General features: G+C 39.2%; 1 protein-coding gene across 2 annotated transcripts; it reads left to right on the forward strand.

The window, feature by feature from the left end:
• Positions 1 to 892: 892 nt before the first annotated feature.
• LOC127431019 (fibroblast growth factor receptor 4) lies at positions 893 to 14,153 on the forward strand. Of its 2 annotated transcripts, none has more exons than XM_051681203.1 (20): positions 893 to 1,598; positions 2,677 to 2,885; positions 5,224 to 5,405; positions 5,493 to 5,631; positions 6,487 to 6,750; positions 6,857 to 6,946; positions 7,073 to 7,239; positions 7,704 to 7,827; positions 8,618 to 8,808; positions 8,937 to 9,075; positions 9,174 to 9,367; positions 9,472 to 9,617; positions 9,707 to 9,828; positions 9,922 to 10,032; positions 10,126 to 10,316; positions 11,200 to 11,322; positions 11,584 to 11,654; positions 11,898 to 12,035; positions 12,135 to 12,240; positions 12,339 to 14,153. In XM_051681203.1, exons 2-20 carry the CDS (start codon positions 2,792 to 2,794, stop codon positions 12,513 to 12,515), a joined length of 2,769 nt encoding a protein of 922 aa, XP_051537163.1. In that variant the 5' UTR covers positions 893 to 1,598; positions 2,677 to 2,791; the 3' UTR covers positions 12,516 to 14,153. The 2 variants fall into 2 exon arrangements, with proteins under 2 accessions (XP_051537163.1, XP_051537164.1); XM_051681204.1 differs by lacking the exon at positions 893 to 1,598 and adding an exon at positions 3,523 to 3,559 and having other exon boundaries at positions 2,789 to 2,885.
• Positions 14,154 to 14,452: the final 299 nt, after the last annotated feature.

Genomic DNA, 14,452 nt, shown 5'->3' on the forward strand with positions numbered 1-14,452 from the left:
CCTGCATTGTCCCGGCAACTTGTCCATCAATTTTTTGTCTCCACCACAGGTGCAACACATATTTTATGTGCAATATATATACATTGGTCTCCATATAAAATATGTGTTGCCAGGGCCGTAGCTAGTGGGCTGAAAGGTGGTAATGAGTCTAGGGGCCCACAGGTCCGGGGGGGCCCACAACAAATTCTAAACTGTATTTTTCTAATAGGAAAGAGGAACTGACCAATATACAGTCAGGGGGCCCAGAATACCTTGCTACGGCTCTGTGTGTTGCAACACGTTATTACTTTCCACGATGACAATGTGCTATTTTGAATAAACGTAGGCTCATTCATCCTTACCTCAGAAAAGAAAACAAATAAAAAATAAATAAAAAATGCGCGAAGTCTCAAAAAAGACCCTTCTGACATCAGCGACTAATAAATCAACCCGCGCATTGTGACGTCAAGACTAAAAGGATTAGCGGGAAAGATCATAGCACAATGATGTAATAAAGAAAATGTGTAATTTACAGTTGTTGAATACAAAACGCGAAAAGTTTTCAGAGGGACTTCATGCCTTATTTGTTTTTTTTCCTGCGAATTTACAATGCAATAAATCTTTAGTGTTGAGTAATTTAGGAGTTATTTAGTCACTCCATTTACCATATTTAGTGGGATTTATTAGTTAAAATAGAGCATATATAACAAAATAATGTAAAATATCTATCTATCTATCTATCTATCTATCTATCTATCTATCTATCTATCTATCTATCTATCTCTGCAAGGTTCTGCCTTTGGGGATTTGTTTTTGTGGGTGGGGGTTTCAACACCCCCCTTACCCCCCTCTCTCTCCCCCTGGTTTTAGTCCATTGTTGTGAACCTTCCCCTCAGAGTGGTGTTGTCTCCCACTGCCAGTGAGACGCTTGCGCTGCTTCAGAGTGTGTAAGCAGAGAGTTGCCAAATAGAGACTCTTCGGCTCTTCAGTTTTAAACTAATCTAAGGTGCGCGTGGAGCAATTCATTCAGGAGGAGCTCACGAGAGCGAGTAGAAGTTTGCGTAGAGCGTTAAGAAATCTCATGTGCTCCGCTGTCACTGCGCTCTAATCACATTGTTGATGTGAAATAACACTGAGGACGCAACAATGTGTTTGCGACTCATATCGGATGGTTTCCTTTGCACAGTTTAAAGCTGGATTCTTTTTCTTACATTTTAAGAAGAAAATGAGACACTGTCTGGTCTAAATCCCCCGTGTTTTTATTTGCTGTGGATATATAGCGGTTTTTGGAGCTCTGTTGCCCTTCTGCACGAGCGCAGCGCGAGACACCGAGAACCTCATCAAAGTGAAGCAGAATTGGACTTTGAATCTGACAAAGAAGACTGCCCTTACCCATGTGCTATTTCAGTCCACAAATGATGTTGTTTTTGGTTTGGATGGATATACAAGAGTAACTCGGACTTTCCAAAAGTTGCTCATTGGATTTCCAAGGATACATAATTCTGAGAGAGTGAGCAAAAAGGGACACACGAGTGTCTCGAGGGCAACCCAAGAGAACTGAGTACTGCTGTAGCCTTACAATACCGACCGATTACGGGGCAAAGGTCACAAGAAAATAGGTAGGATTTTATTTATTTATTTATTTTTATTTTTTATTTTTTATTTTTTTTGCATTTGCATTTGCATTTGCATTTACATTTGCTTTGTGTCAAAATTGTGAAATAAATATTATTTACATGAGTATTTATCTGTATTTTAATAGTAATGTGCTGTTAAACTGAAAATGAATGTTTACAAGTCCTACTAATTTTGTAGGCTTACATTTTGAAACTAAATTTTAAATCAAACATATTATATTTTATTTGACCATGTCTTGTTTACTTAAATTCTGTTCTGGTACTACATTTAGTACAAAAGACCATTAAATTGCACTGAATCGCAAATCCATCTTTCCTCAGAGGTTTCCATTTATTCTTTATATCTCCAGCGGTTTTTCTCTTTTTGGCTTGGTTTTGGGTTACTCGCGTTCTGAATGAGTCTAATTAAGGCAACTAAGTGGTTTCACACTTGTAAATGGATTTATTTAACTTAACCAAACTCTCACTCTGGTGCGAAATTCTCGTATGTTTTTATTACACATGTGGCTCCTCGTACCTAGAGAGCTTGACGTTTGCTCTTATTTACTTTTCATGCTGAGCAAAATAATTGTTTTTTTTTTTTTTGTAATACAGCTGTAATAAGTAAATGAGGGGGAAACTTTTTTTTTTTTTTTTTTTTTCATTTTTATTTATTTTTGTGTACGGGAATTGCGTCCAAAGATATATTTAAATCTTTAAATTAGGTCCCTAAATACTTAAAAATAATATATCTGCTTGGTTTACCTTATTTGGGCAATTAGTTATTCCTCAGATATTGGTCTTCCGGAGTGTTTTTACAGAAATGACCCATAAAAAGCACGTTGTACAGGTTCCATTCATAAACAACTGAACTTAACTGCTGCGTATTCGTACCTGAGAGTTATTCATGTCGAGGAGGGAGGTGGATAATGTCCAACAATGATGTAGGTGTACAATAGGGCTTTCATTTTCAAATGTGGTTTTGTGGGGAATGGGTTGGGATGTGCAATGCATTATGCATTTGTGTCATTTTATGTTTTTGACGTGTGTGAATTGTAAATCAGCTGTGTTTTCCTCTCAGGTTCGGGACTATACTGAGGTTGCCAATGCCTGAAGTCAGCATTTGAATCTGACCAGCTGTCTTCCACACACACGCACGCACGCACGCACGCACACACATACATTGCCTCAGCAAGATGTTGAGGTTCGTCTTTAAAGTTTTCATTACCATCTGCTTCACGGAACTGGTGTTTGCAAGAAGCCTAACCTCAGGGGAAGTATGGGCAAAAGGTAAGGATTTAAGTAGGCCTTAACAATTTCATTTTAACTTACAAATTTTTTTTTTTTATCAAATCCTTTTGATAAAACTTTTAATATTTATTTATTTATTTTTCCTCAAAACTTAAAGTAGTTCACCCAAAAATGAAAATTCTCTCATCATTTACCCACTCTCATGCTGTCCCAGATGTGTATGACTGTCATTGTTCAGCAGAATACAAATGATCCATACAATGCAAGTGAATGGTGACCAAATCTTTGAAGCTCCAGTGGTTAAATTAATATCTTCTGAAGTGATCAAATTATTTTTTATGTGAGAACAGATCAAAAATTTAACTCCTTTTTTATTATAAATCTTGACATCTGCAGTCTCCTAGCCGATCATGATTTCAAGGACGATTATATGTAATTGAGCTTGAAATCATGATGGTGCCTAGAGACTGCAATGGTTTATAGTGAAAAAGGAGTTACATTTTGGTCTGTTCTCTCTTAAGAAGACATGGATTAAACAACTGGAGTGGAATGGATTATTTTATGCTGCCTTTATGTGCTTTTTGGAGATTCAAAAGATTTGGTCACCATTCACTTGCATTGTATGGACCTGCAGAGCTGAGATATTATTCTAAAAATCTTTATTTGTGTTCTGCAGAAAAAAGAAAGTCATACACATCTGAGATGGCATGAGGGTGAGTGAATGATGAGATAATTTTCATTTTTGGGTGAACTAATCTTTTAAGTTTTCATAATTGAAGCTCATATAAGATTGTTCAATATTCCAGAAAGTGAGCCAAAGTCTTCAGTTAATGTTTTCAGTAAAAGTACTTAATTATATGGATTGCTATATTTGTTTTGCATTCATAATAAATGTGTTCTAAAGAAAGCATCATTCATAAGTGAAGTGAAGCTGATCATGAAGAACTTAAGTCCAGGGGAGGTTGGAGAGGATGTAATCGTTTAGAGAGTAAAAGAATCCCAGTATTTTCTTGAGCTGTAAACAGTGCTACCTGATCCTGCCAAAGCCCTGAGGCTCGGAAGTGTAAATCTGTCTGGCCCAATGCCAATAACATGGGACTGTGGGATGCTGGGGGGGGGGGGGGGTGTCTCCTATTGATATTATAGAAACGCAGGGTTGTCTAGATTTTGTACCTGCCAGCAGGGTGTCTGATTGTCTTCAAGCGCTATTAAGACTTTCACAGACCTTGCTCCCTGAGCTTTTTTTGGGAAAGGCCCTCATACATATAAGACAGAGGATTTTGACTCTTTTAGTGACAAGCTTTATGTGGCACTTCATATTGGGCTGTGTTTATGATTATCACAGTTGATATGCTTTGCTGAAGCACAGAGTGTACACTTTTGAGTTATTGAGAATGAAGGGAACACATGTAGGTCCTGGTAAAGAGTGGGGCAAAGTGTTTGTTAAAAGCATCTTTATCTGAACCCTTGTGAGCTACATCCAACAGCAAGGCAATAAAGATTGAAAAACCCTGTTGCGCAGCTCAACAATGCCCTACTATGTTCCTGCCAGGGGAAATTAAAGTAATTTGACAACTGTAAGGCTTTAATAGCCAGAGCCACCCAGAAAAGCATTGATAGTGAGAAGTGGAGGGCAAAAAGAACAAAAGCAGGTATAAATGAACTTGCTTGAATGGAATTGTTTCTATTAAATGCAAATCAGAGGATTTTGTAGTAGTAATTTAGATTTGACATCTCATTTCAACTCAGAAAACATGAACATGGGTGAACTGCAGGGCTTGCAAAGCTCTAAAAATAATATGTATCCCTACCAAATATGTACAAGCTGCAAAAGTTTCAGTACTTTTTGTATTTCATCAACAGTTTGCCAGTTCAGCCATTTAGCCTATTTTTGGTGAGCGCATGTGTTTGTGTTTTGTTAGCTTGTCCTTTATTTTCCTGCTGACCATTCACACCCTCTCTAGGGTCAGATAGCGGCCAGGCCCTAGTTTTATTCAGTGAACTTCATTAGTGTATTGGTGGAAGAATGTTATGCTTCAGTGCTGGAGGTGACTTTGCTAGGTTAGGGGGCGTTCTTCACTCAAATGCGTATCACATTCACCTCTCGGCCACAAGAAAAACTGCTGTGAAGTCAAAGTAAGGTCATTCTCAGCTGAGAATTGTGTTTCTATCCTCTCTTTTGTTTGTGGCTCTGTTTGCCTGATTTGCTCCAAAACAGCAGTGATTTCTGTGAGAAAGGCTCTAGTTTGCAATTAGCACAAAGTTATGTTAATTAGATATGGGATTTATGTTCCTGCCTAACTATTGCAAATGTAATCAGCTTATCAAAAACAAGTGTGATAGACTATAAAAGAACTCCTTGTCTCTGTTTGGCCAGATATCCTAGTTTCTCGACCCGCTCTCTTGCCTGGCTTTCCTGAGAATGCCACTGTGTTGGTTGGAGGACATATGAAGCTGGTTTGCAAACTCCACCAGCCAGCCTTGACACGTCTCCAGTGGTTCAAGAGGGACAGCAATCGCTTGGGGCCTGATGGATCACCACTTCTTACAGCGCTTACAGTGAGAAAGTGATTTAAAGATCCTCCGTTATGCATATTTCTGTCTTCTGGAGAGAGGGAGTAATATTTGATTTGTTTTCCTCCATAGCCTCTTCTAGAGAACATCTCCAAAGTCAACGTTCTTCCTCTAGTGAATGTTTCCTTGGAAGATGCAGGAGAATACATATGCAAGGCAGAAAACTCAGCAGGCCAGTCTGCTCGCTCCGCCTGGGTGGAAGTCCTATCAGGTAGGCTATACTATCGGATGTTTTCCCACTACTGGTAAGCCAATGTGATCTCATGAGTATTCGTATGTAAAGTGTGGTTCTATCACACTTAAAATGTTGTACATTTGCATAGACACTGAAACATAAAAAAAAAATCAGAAGTTTTGGAACAATTACAACAGCGTACACATCAGTCATGATGCATTTTATACGTTAGGGTTTTTACTAGTCTTTAACTTTACTCTTCATTCAACCAAGACAGGACTGCTCTTTCATCATTCTCTGACAGGTTAATTAGCTTGGTTGGATTTTTTCTTTAGTTTCAGTTTGGGGCCAGACTTTTGGTCCAATTCTTTGCCACTTGCTAAAGAGGGAGGGTGTTGCATTGCCATGACAACTTTTTGTGTGTTTGGGAGGACAATACTGACCGCTGGAGCTAGAAGGTCATTGCTGTAGACTGAAAAAAGTGTTAACCTTAAAATGTGCTTCATGTGGACAAAACTGACCGCTGGAGCTAGAAGGACATTGCTGTAGACTGAAAAAAGTGTTAACCTTAAAATGTGCTTCATGTGGACAATACTGACCACTGGAGCTAGAAGGTCATTGCTGTAGACAGAAAAAAGTGTTAACCTTAAAATGTGCTTCATGTGGAAACATCTAATTTAACTGGTTTTATTCAAGTAAAAAACACTATTTAACATCAGCGAATCAAAATGAATACATACACCAACAAAACAAATTGTAAGGGTTAGATGAGGTAGAAATAAATCTTTAATGTAAAAATTGCAGGTTACCACTTTTTACAGTGTAGTTGTAGGCTTAATTTGAGCTCAATAGCGGAGTCATTAGTAACATTGCTTTTATGTTTTGTCCAAGATGTTTCTGAGGAGCCGGTTGAAGAAACATCAGAGCATCTACTTCTAGAGCTTGGAGATGTGCTAAAACTGCGTTGTGACACAAATCGTCCTGGAGCTGTCCAGTGGTTCAAGGGTGGCACACGGGTCCAACACAGTGCTCGTATCCAGATAAGGGCCGCGGTTATGGAAATTGCGGATGTGACCTATGAAGACTCAGGAGTGTATGTGTGTATGCTTCGCGGCACCAAAGAGGCTCTGCGTAACTTCACTATAACAGTGGCAGGTAGATTCTGAAACATGGTGACCATGAAGAAGATTCTTAGTCTTTATGAATAATGCTTCTTTTGACTATACATGCAATAATTTGAAAGCATAATGCTCCTTTGCAGATGCTGTCGGATCAGGAGATGATGAGGAGGACAATGGTCTTGATGATTCTGAACCAGAGACAGAAAATGACCAGGTCTATATTTCCAGAGGTTAGTGTTCGTTTTAACTACAAATTCAGTTTATTTAGTGTTACAGCTACTAACTTGTGTTTCAGTCTAGTGTAATAACTTGCACTAAACATACCATTTGTTTCAATTCTTATTTTATCTTTTTAGCACCTTACTGGACTCATACTCAACGAATGGAAAAGAAGCTATATGCTGTCCCAGCTGGAAACACTGTCAAATTCTGTTGCCCTGCCACAGGGAATCCACTTCCCACCATTCGCTGGCTAAAGAATGGCAGGGAATTTCGGGGAGAGCACAGGATCGGAGGCATTAAGGTGAAAAATTGTTATGCAAGTTAAAATGAATCCTAACAAGTGCAAGAACATAAAGATACCTCCGAAAAATTATTATTTGCTATTTTCCAACACATTTTTCATGTTTTCTTCAAAATATTATTTTTAATTCTTAATTTTACACCTTGTATAACTCATGAAAATAATATTGAAATGATAGGAGCATTTGCCTTGAGGTCAGCTGCCTTCTCAAAAAATGCTGCTATGTTACTTTTAAACAATAATTGCAAGTTGATGTAAACATTTTTTATACAAATTCACATAACATTTACATCATACAATTTACAGCATACAAAATTCTACCAGAATACAAAAAAATGTTTAGTATTAAAACGTTTCTGCTGGTCATTAGAGACCTTTGATTATTTAGCAGTAACTTGAACTTGAAATTCTGAAAAGAAGAGTTAGCCCCTTATAATTACACTATGCCATTTTTTGTTTTGTAGCTGCGACATCAGCACTGGAGCCTGGTCATGGAGAGTGTTGTTCCATCAGATCGTGGGAACTACAGTTGTTTGGTGGAGAACAAATATGGGTCTATCGCTCACACCTACCTCTTGGATGTGTTGGGTAAGAGGGGTTCTAGTCAGTTGCCTGGCTCCACGAGGAGCCAATGCAAGCCTGCCATGCTCAGCACATGTCAGAGGCAATAAGCATCAAATCAGTGAGATCCTGTACGAGCTGCTCAGTGGCGTCACATAGTGAGACAGGCACCAAATGCATCTCAGAGAGAGCCACGGGGCACACGGTTGCACCACAGGCACCAGGGTTCACTTCAGGCTCTGGATGTCTACACAGATATCTAAGATCCACTCTGGAAGAGGGCAATAAATATCATCTCAGTAGGGGAGGGCATGGTGGGGGCTGGCATTGGTCTGTATGGTACGTGCCTGGAAGTTCTGTGGGTTGAGGTGTCCAGACCAATTTTCTACCTGACCTGTGACAGACCTGTTTGTTAAGAGTCTGGCATGGGGTCAACCGCTGTGTCCCAGCAGACAGGGGGAAAAGGGCGCAAGGGGGAATAAAGGGCCCATCGACTTCAAAGCATCACAACACACGGACCTGACTCAAAAAAAACCTTAATTGAACCAATTTGTGAGCATTGGTCAGCTTTGGAAAGTGCCGCTTGTCTATGCCTGTGCTATTGAGCACCTTATCACATTAAACTTCTCCAAAAAATGGCAATTTTGTCATCATTTACTCATGCTCATATATTCCAAACTCATATGACTTTCTTTCTTTTGTGGAACACAATTGGAGATGTTAGGCAGAATGAGAGCCTTGTGGATCTGATAATACATGCATTTATGACCAAGCAGATATGGTTGAAGTATTGAATTTTCCTATGTCTTCTTTTCAGAACGCTCTCCACACAGGCCCATTCTGCAAGCTGGTCTACCCAAAAACACTACAGCAATTGTGGGTGGTGATGCCCAGTTCCTTTGTAAGGTCTACAGTGATGCCCAGCCTCACATTCAGTGGCTGAAGCACATTGAGATGAATAGCAGTCGTTATGGGCCTGATGGAATTCCCTATGTCAAGATTTTGAAGGTACTTATAGAAAGTCATCTTTACCATTTTCTATACTGCCTTAGTTAGTGAAGTAATTTTTGATAATCAAGTTATATTGTGAGATGTATGAGGTTTACAGTGTTGATTGTTTTTTTCCATCTTTTCAGACAGGAAGCTTGAACATGTCGGAAGTTGAAGTCTTATATCTTACCAATATCACATTGGAGGATGCTGGAGAATATACTTGCTTGGCAGGAAACTCCATTGGTTTCTCCCATCAATCTGCTTGGCTTACTGTCCTATCAGGTCAGTTTGGATAGACACATTGAAGAAACAAATCATAAAAATTTCTTTAAAGACTGATGTATGCAGAGGATTTATTTGAAATCTTGTCTATTCTACAGAGGAAGACGTGGTCAAGGTGGTTGACCTCATGGAGGCCAAGTACACTGACATCATCATCTATGCGTCTGGCTTCCTGGCATTGGTTATGGCCATTGTTATTGTGGTCCTCTGCCGCATGCAAGTTCATCCCAGTCGGGAGCCCTTCGACACACTCCCTGTGCAGAAACTCTCAAAATTTCCTCTACGCCGTCAGGTAAGATGACACCAACAAATCTTAGGATATTTTTAAAAACAGTAAACATGATATTTAGCAGAGCATTCTGGATTCTAATTCTGCATGTTTTGGACCTGTCGCAGTATTCATTGGAGTCCAATTCTTCTGGAAAGTCAAGTGCCTCGCTGATGAGGGTGGCTCGTCTTTCCTCAAGTTGTTCCCCAATGCTGGCTGGAGTTATGGAGTTTGAACTGCCTTATGACCCTGATTGGGAGTTCCCAAGAGAGAAGTAAGTAGTACCAGCAACTGTGGTTAAACATGTTGCAGTCCTCTAATATGATGCTGAACTGATTAATTATTTGGATTCTCTTTTGCCAGTTTGACTTTAGGGAAACCACTTGGTGAGGGATGCTTTGGTCAAGTGGTGAGAGCCGAGGCTTATGGGATAAATAAAGAGAATCAAGATCAATTGACGACTGTAGCTGTTAAAATGCTAAAAGGTAGGTTTGTGCATTCAGGCATCACATTAATGTGTCTAGCATCTTTAAATTTTGCACGGCTAAAGGAAGAGTTTTTGGTCTTGTTTTATTCAGATGATGCAGCTGAAAAAGATCTGGCTGACCTTATCTCTGAGATGGAGCTAATGAAGTTGATGGACAAGCACAAGAACATCATAAATCTTCTTGGTGTTTGTACACGGGATGGTAAGTTGCACATTTTGGCACCTCATGTTTGGACTACTATTTGGCTTATTTGGCCCTTTAAATTGAATTCAATTTTAAATAATTCTGATACAGGTCCACTCTATGTGCTGGTTGAATATGCATCTAAGGGCAGCCTACGGGAATACCTTCGGGCACGTCGGCCTCCTGGCATGGACTACACCTTTGATGTGACCAAGGTTCCTGAGGAGCAGCTCACCTTCAAAGATCTGGTTTCCTGCGCCTACCAAGTGGCAAGAGGCATGGAGTACCTGGCCTCCAAAAGAGTAAGTTGCTTGGAGGGCTCAATTAGCTTAGAAAACCCCCCAACTTATCAACACATCCCTTTGCGTGACACGTGATGCCAAGCATTCCTTAGTGGAGTGGTGGTGTGTTGTGTTTACTGCTGTGTCCATCCTGTCTCTGTGGGCTTTGTCCTTTTTAGCACCGCCATAAATCTGTTAGTAAGCAGCCGCTCAGACCTGCCTGTGCACGGGATCAGATTACTAGCTTTTTGTGGCCTGCTAAGAATGCAGTTGTCTGAAACCCCTCTATTAAGGTCCACAAACCAGGGGCCTTTTTTTTCTTCTTTTTCAATCTTCAAATACCACTTCTATTTAAAACGAAAACCAAACTAAACTTAATGACATGCATTTAGATCAGAAAGTAGCTCTGCGTTGTTTTTCTATGATGTCTATTTAAAGCTGGGCTTGTTTTAAACTTTTGCAAAAGTTTCCTCAGACAGCTGTTCTCATATAGAAATTGTCATTTTTGTCCAGGTCTCATTTGACTTGTGGGTACAAAACATTAGTCTAACTGTGAACAAGTTTCTCTACTTCTTCTTGTTTTACTGACATTACACTTACATACAGAGATTAAAAACAAAAGAGATTTACGTAAAAATGTACCTTTCTTCCCAAACATTGAACATACTTTTAAAATTTTAATGCAAAATTATTTTGCCCAATTACCTGCATAAAATAAGGGATTGCCTGCATAATGTAAGTAATTTGACAAAATAAAGGCTTTAATTTGAAGAAAAATTATCTCATTTGAATCTTTAATGTTTTCATTCAAAATCATGTTTATTTACTTAAGTCAACAAAACAAGCCATTTTAACTAAATTAAAATCTCTCTCTCTCTCTCTCTCTCTCTCTCTCTCTCAACAGTGCATTCACAGAGATTTAGCAGCAAGAAACATTCTTGTCACCGAGGACAATGTCATGAAAATTGCAGATTTTGGCCTTGCTAGAGGAGTGCATCAGATTGATTACTACAAGAAGACCACTAATGTAAGTAACAATTCTGTACTGGACTTTATAGTATTTTCCCTTAGATCTGTAGTTAGATCTTTAATGCTTTTAAAGACAGATGTTTAATGTGTCCGTGCTGATTGGCAGACAGCTTAATAGAAGATAATTAGGGCAACTGGGGTGGGGATTGGCAAAGGAGTGGGCAGTCATATTTTTGTTGATCAAAAGGAAGTGCTTTGGCTCTGCCTGTGTGGCTGCTAACCGTCCCGCTCAAAACCCTATTGTTGTTTCCGATTTCAGGGACGTCTGCCAGTGAAATGGATGGCACCAGAAGCCTTGTTCGACAGAGTCTACACACACCAGAGTGACGTGTAAGTCTGGCTAATCATTGCAGCTATGCCAAAGAATCAGCTGAGCAGGGATCCCCGCGGTCCGTTCAGATTAACCAGAATGGCTCAGGAAAGCACCAGCGTAGTCTAGTCCTGATTTGTTGGTTGACGTTTTTAATGACTAAAAGAATGAAAAATTTTCTCGACAAGAGGATTGAATTAGCATGGACTAAGCTGATTATCTTTAACGTTGTGCAGACATTTTTTGCTCTCTTGCTTCTGCAGGTGGTCTTTTGGAGTTCTAATGTGGGAGATTTTCACATTGGGGGGATCACCGTACCCAGGAATACCAGTCGAGGAGCTTTTTAAACTGTTGAAGGAAGGTCATCGAATGGACAAACCTTCCAACTGCACCCATGAACTGTAAATACCAATCTTTTGTCTCAAAAAACTGCGGAGGCATTGTGAGTGTCCCATGTCAGTTCATATAAATTTATTGCCATGTTTAAATTGCTTTTATAGCTACATGAAGATGAGAGAATGCTGGCATGCAGTACCAACACAAAGACCAACATTCAAACAGCTTGTGGAGGAGCTTGATAGGGTGCTGGTGTCCATTTCAGATGAGGTATACATCTATTTCTGCAGCAGTATGAGAACCAAGATGCTCTGAGATTAAACCAAAGCTTTTGATTAAATCGTTTGTTTTTGTTTTTATATTTTCAGTACCTGGACCTGTCCACCCCTTTTGAACAGTACTCCCCATCTTGCGAGGACACCTCCAGCTCTTGCTCTTCTGATAATGATTCAGTGTTTACCCATGATGCTTTGTCTACCAACCCATGCCTACTTGGTTACCATGATGTGCGCTCTCGGATGGACCTGAAGACGTCAATTCGATAGTCCTTTTTGGCAGAGGGCACGAGCTTGTAGACTTCGGAAACACTTGCATTGATAGCTGTACAAGGACTTCTGCCTTTGTTGCTCTGCCTCAGAACATTATAATAATGCTTGGCACTATGAAACTTGGTGATAAATAATTACTCTTTCATATCATCAGATTTATACAGAAACAGGACTGGTCAATGAGATTTTTTGTTTGGAGTTTCTATTGAAGAAAATGGCTGCTGCTGTACGTACAAAGTTACAAGAGCGATATACAGGAGCATTTTGGACCAGATATTTTTTTTTAAAGAGAACATTTATTTTGATATAAAAAGTGGATAGCATTGATAAATATAAATCTCTCTATATATAAGATTATTCAAAAATTTTTATTTAAAGAACTGTCTTAAGTCTCAGGATCTTGCATGTTAAAATTGCTGTAGTGTGGCAGCAAAGTGCCTGACTTTTTTGATTTCCTGTGAATATCTTAAAGTAATTTATGTACATATCACTACAGAAGACAATTACATTTTATAAATTATTCTAAATGATATAAAGTGAAGATGTTACTTAGGTGAAGAAATTATGTAAATCTGTTTTGAATCTCCCTGAACGATTTTTCCTTTTTCCAACACATTGAGTACAGTAGCCATTGTTCGCTGCTCATACCATTGTACACTGTCAAGGCTAAACCTCTGAGAACTCAACTTCCTGTTGTTCCATTCATTTCATGCCTCACCGCTTGGTAAGCATGGTTTGTTGTGGTCTTCTCCCAGACAATTCACCCCATTCAACCTGAGACATTGCGAGGACCAGCAACGCTTCCATTGTCAGTATACTGTACAGAAGAAAAGGATTCAAATGAATGAGAAATGCCTTGATATTGATTTATTTAAAATGGCGAATCCTCCATTGTCCGGCTGTAACCTTTTAACCATCCTGGTTTGTTTGTGAGGTCCAGGCGTAGGCCAAGGTGGACAATGGTCTCATGCAGCTGTAATGTGTGTGACTATTGGCTGGGGTGATTGGGGGCTTGTGTAAGGCCTGTGTGCAAATGAGAAAGCCCCTTATTATGCTAATGTTCCAGCTGCCCATCTTTATCCTGCACTATCTTTTAATATACAAATGCTAATGCTGGCCTTTCTAAATAAACTAAGCAATGTCCTTCAGGGAATGCAAATCTGATACGAAGCCAAGGGCTTTTTTCAAGTTAATTTACCCAATACTTTGCATTCTCAGCCAGGGATGCTCCTACAGATCCCTTTGGGAACATTTGGGACAATTGGTGCACATTCAAAATGAGTAAGCGGGATTTCTCCAATGGAAGCACAAGTGAAATTGTTAAATTGTTCAGAGGCATATAGAGATTTAAAATCTTTTCAGGCAGCTACACACCAATGTTGGACCTCCAAATGAGAGCCAATCTCTTGTATGCAGTGTATGACCTCCAATGGCCCCTCTAGAACTCTAAGAGCACATTCTTTGTGTGTGAGGAAGAAAAGTTGTACATCACATGACATTCCATTTGTGTATTTCCCATTGTAACAATCAAACAATGTTATTATAAATCTTCCCCTCAAGAGAATTATTTTAGAAATATCTAATTTATTTGTTTATGTTTCGTTTTATATTAAATAAAGTATCATTTAAAATACAGACTTAATGGTGTGGCTTGTTTGTAATAATATGCCAAGAAAATTTGTTATTTTCTCTTTAAATCAGATTTTTAAAGGGATAGTTCACTTCAAAAATTAAATAAATTTACTCACCATCATTGTTGTTCCAAACTGTATGGCTTTCTTTCTTCTGTGCAACACAAAAGGAGATGGTAGGCAGAAGTTGAGCTTGAGTCACCATTCACTTTCATTGTATGGAAAAAAGTTTCAGTAAAAGTGAATGGTGACTAAACATCTCTTTATGTGCTCCACAGAGAACAGAAAGTCATACAGGTTTGA

This window comes from Myxocyprinus asiaticus, chromosome 40, assembly GCF_019703515.2.
Source record: "Myxocyprinus asiaticus isolate MX2 ecotype Aquarium Trade chromosome 40, UBuf_Myxa_2, whole genome shotgun sequence".
In the NCBI taxonomy this organism is placed as follows: Eukaryota; Metazoa; Chordata; class Actinopteri; order Cypriniformes; family Catostomidae; genus Myxocyprinus; species Myxocyprinus asiaticus.

What these genes read in the sequence shown, in the direction of transcription:
- LOC127431019 (XM_051681203.1), top strand. Translation starts at nt 2,792, where the DNA reads ATGTTGAGGTTCGTCTTTAAAGTTTTCATTACCATCTGCTTCACGGAA. An exon ending in ACAGGATCGGAGGCATTAAG is followed by an intron (nt 7,240 to 7,703) that starts GTGAAAAATTGT and finishes TTTGTTTTGTAG; the next exon opens with CTGCGACATCAGCACTGGAG. An exon ending in CCTATGTCAAGATTTTGAAG is followed by an intron (nt 8,809 to 8,936) that starts GTACTTATAGAA and finishes CCATCTTTTCAG; the next exon opens with ACAGGAAGCTTGAACATGTC.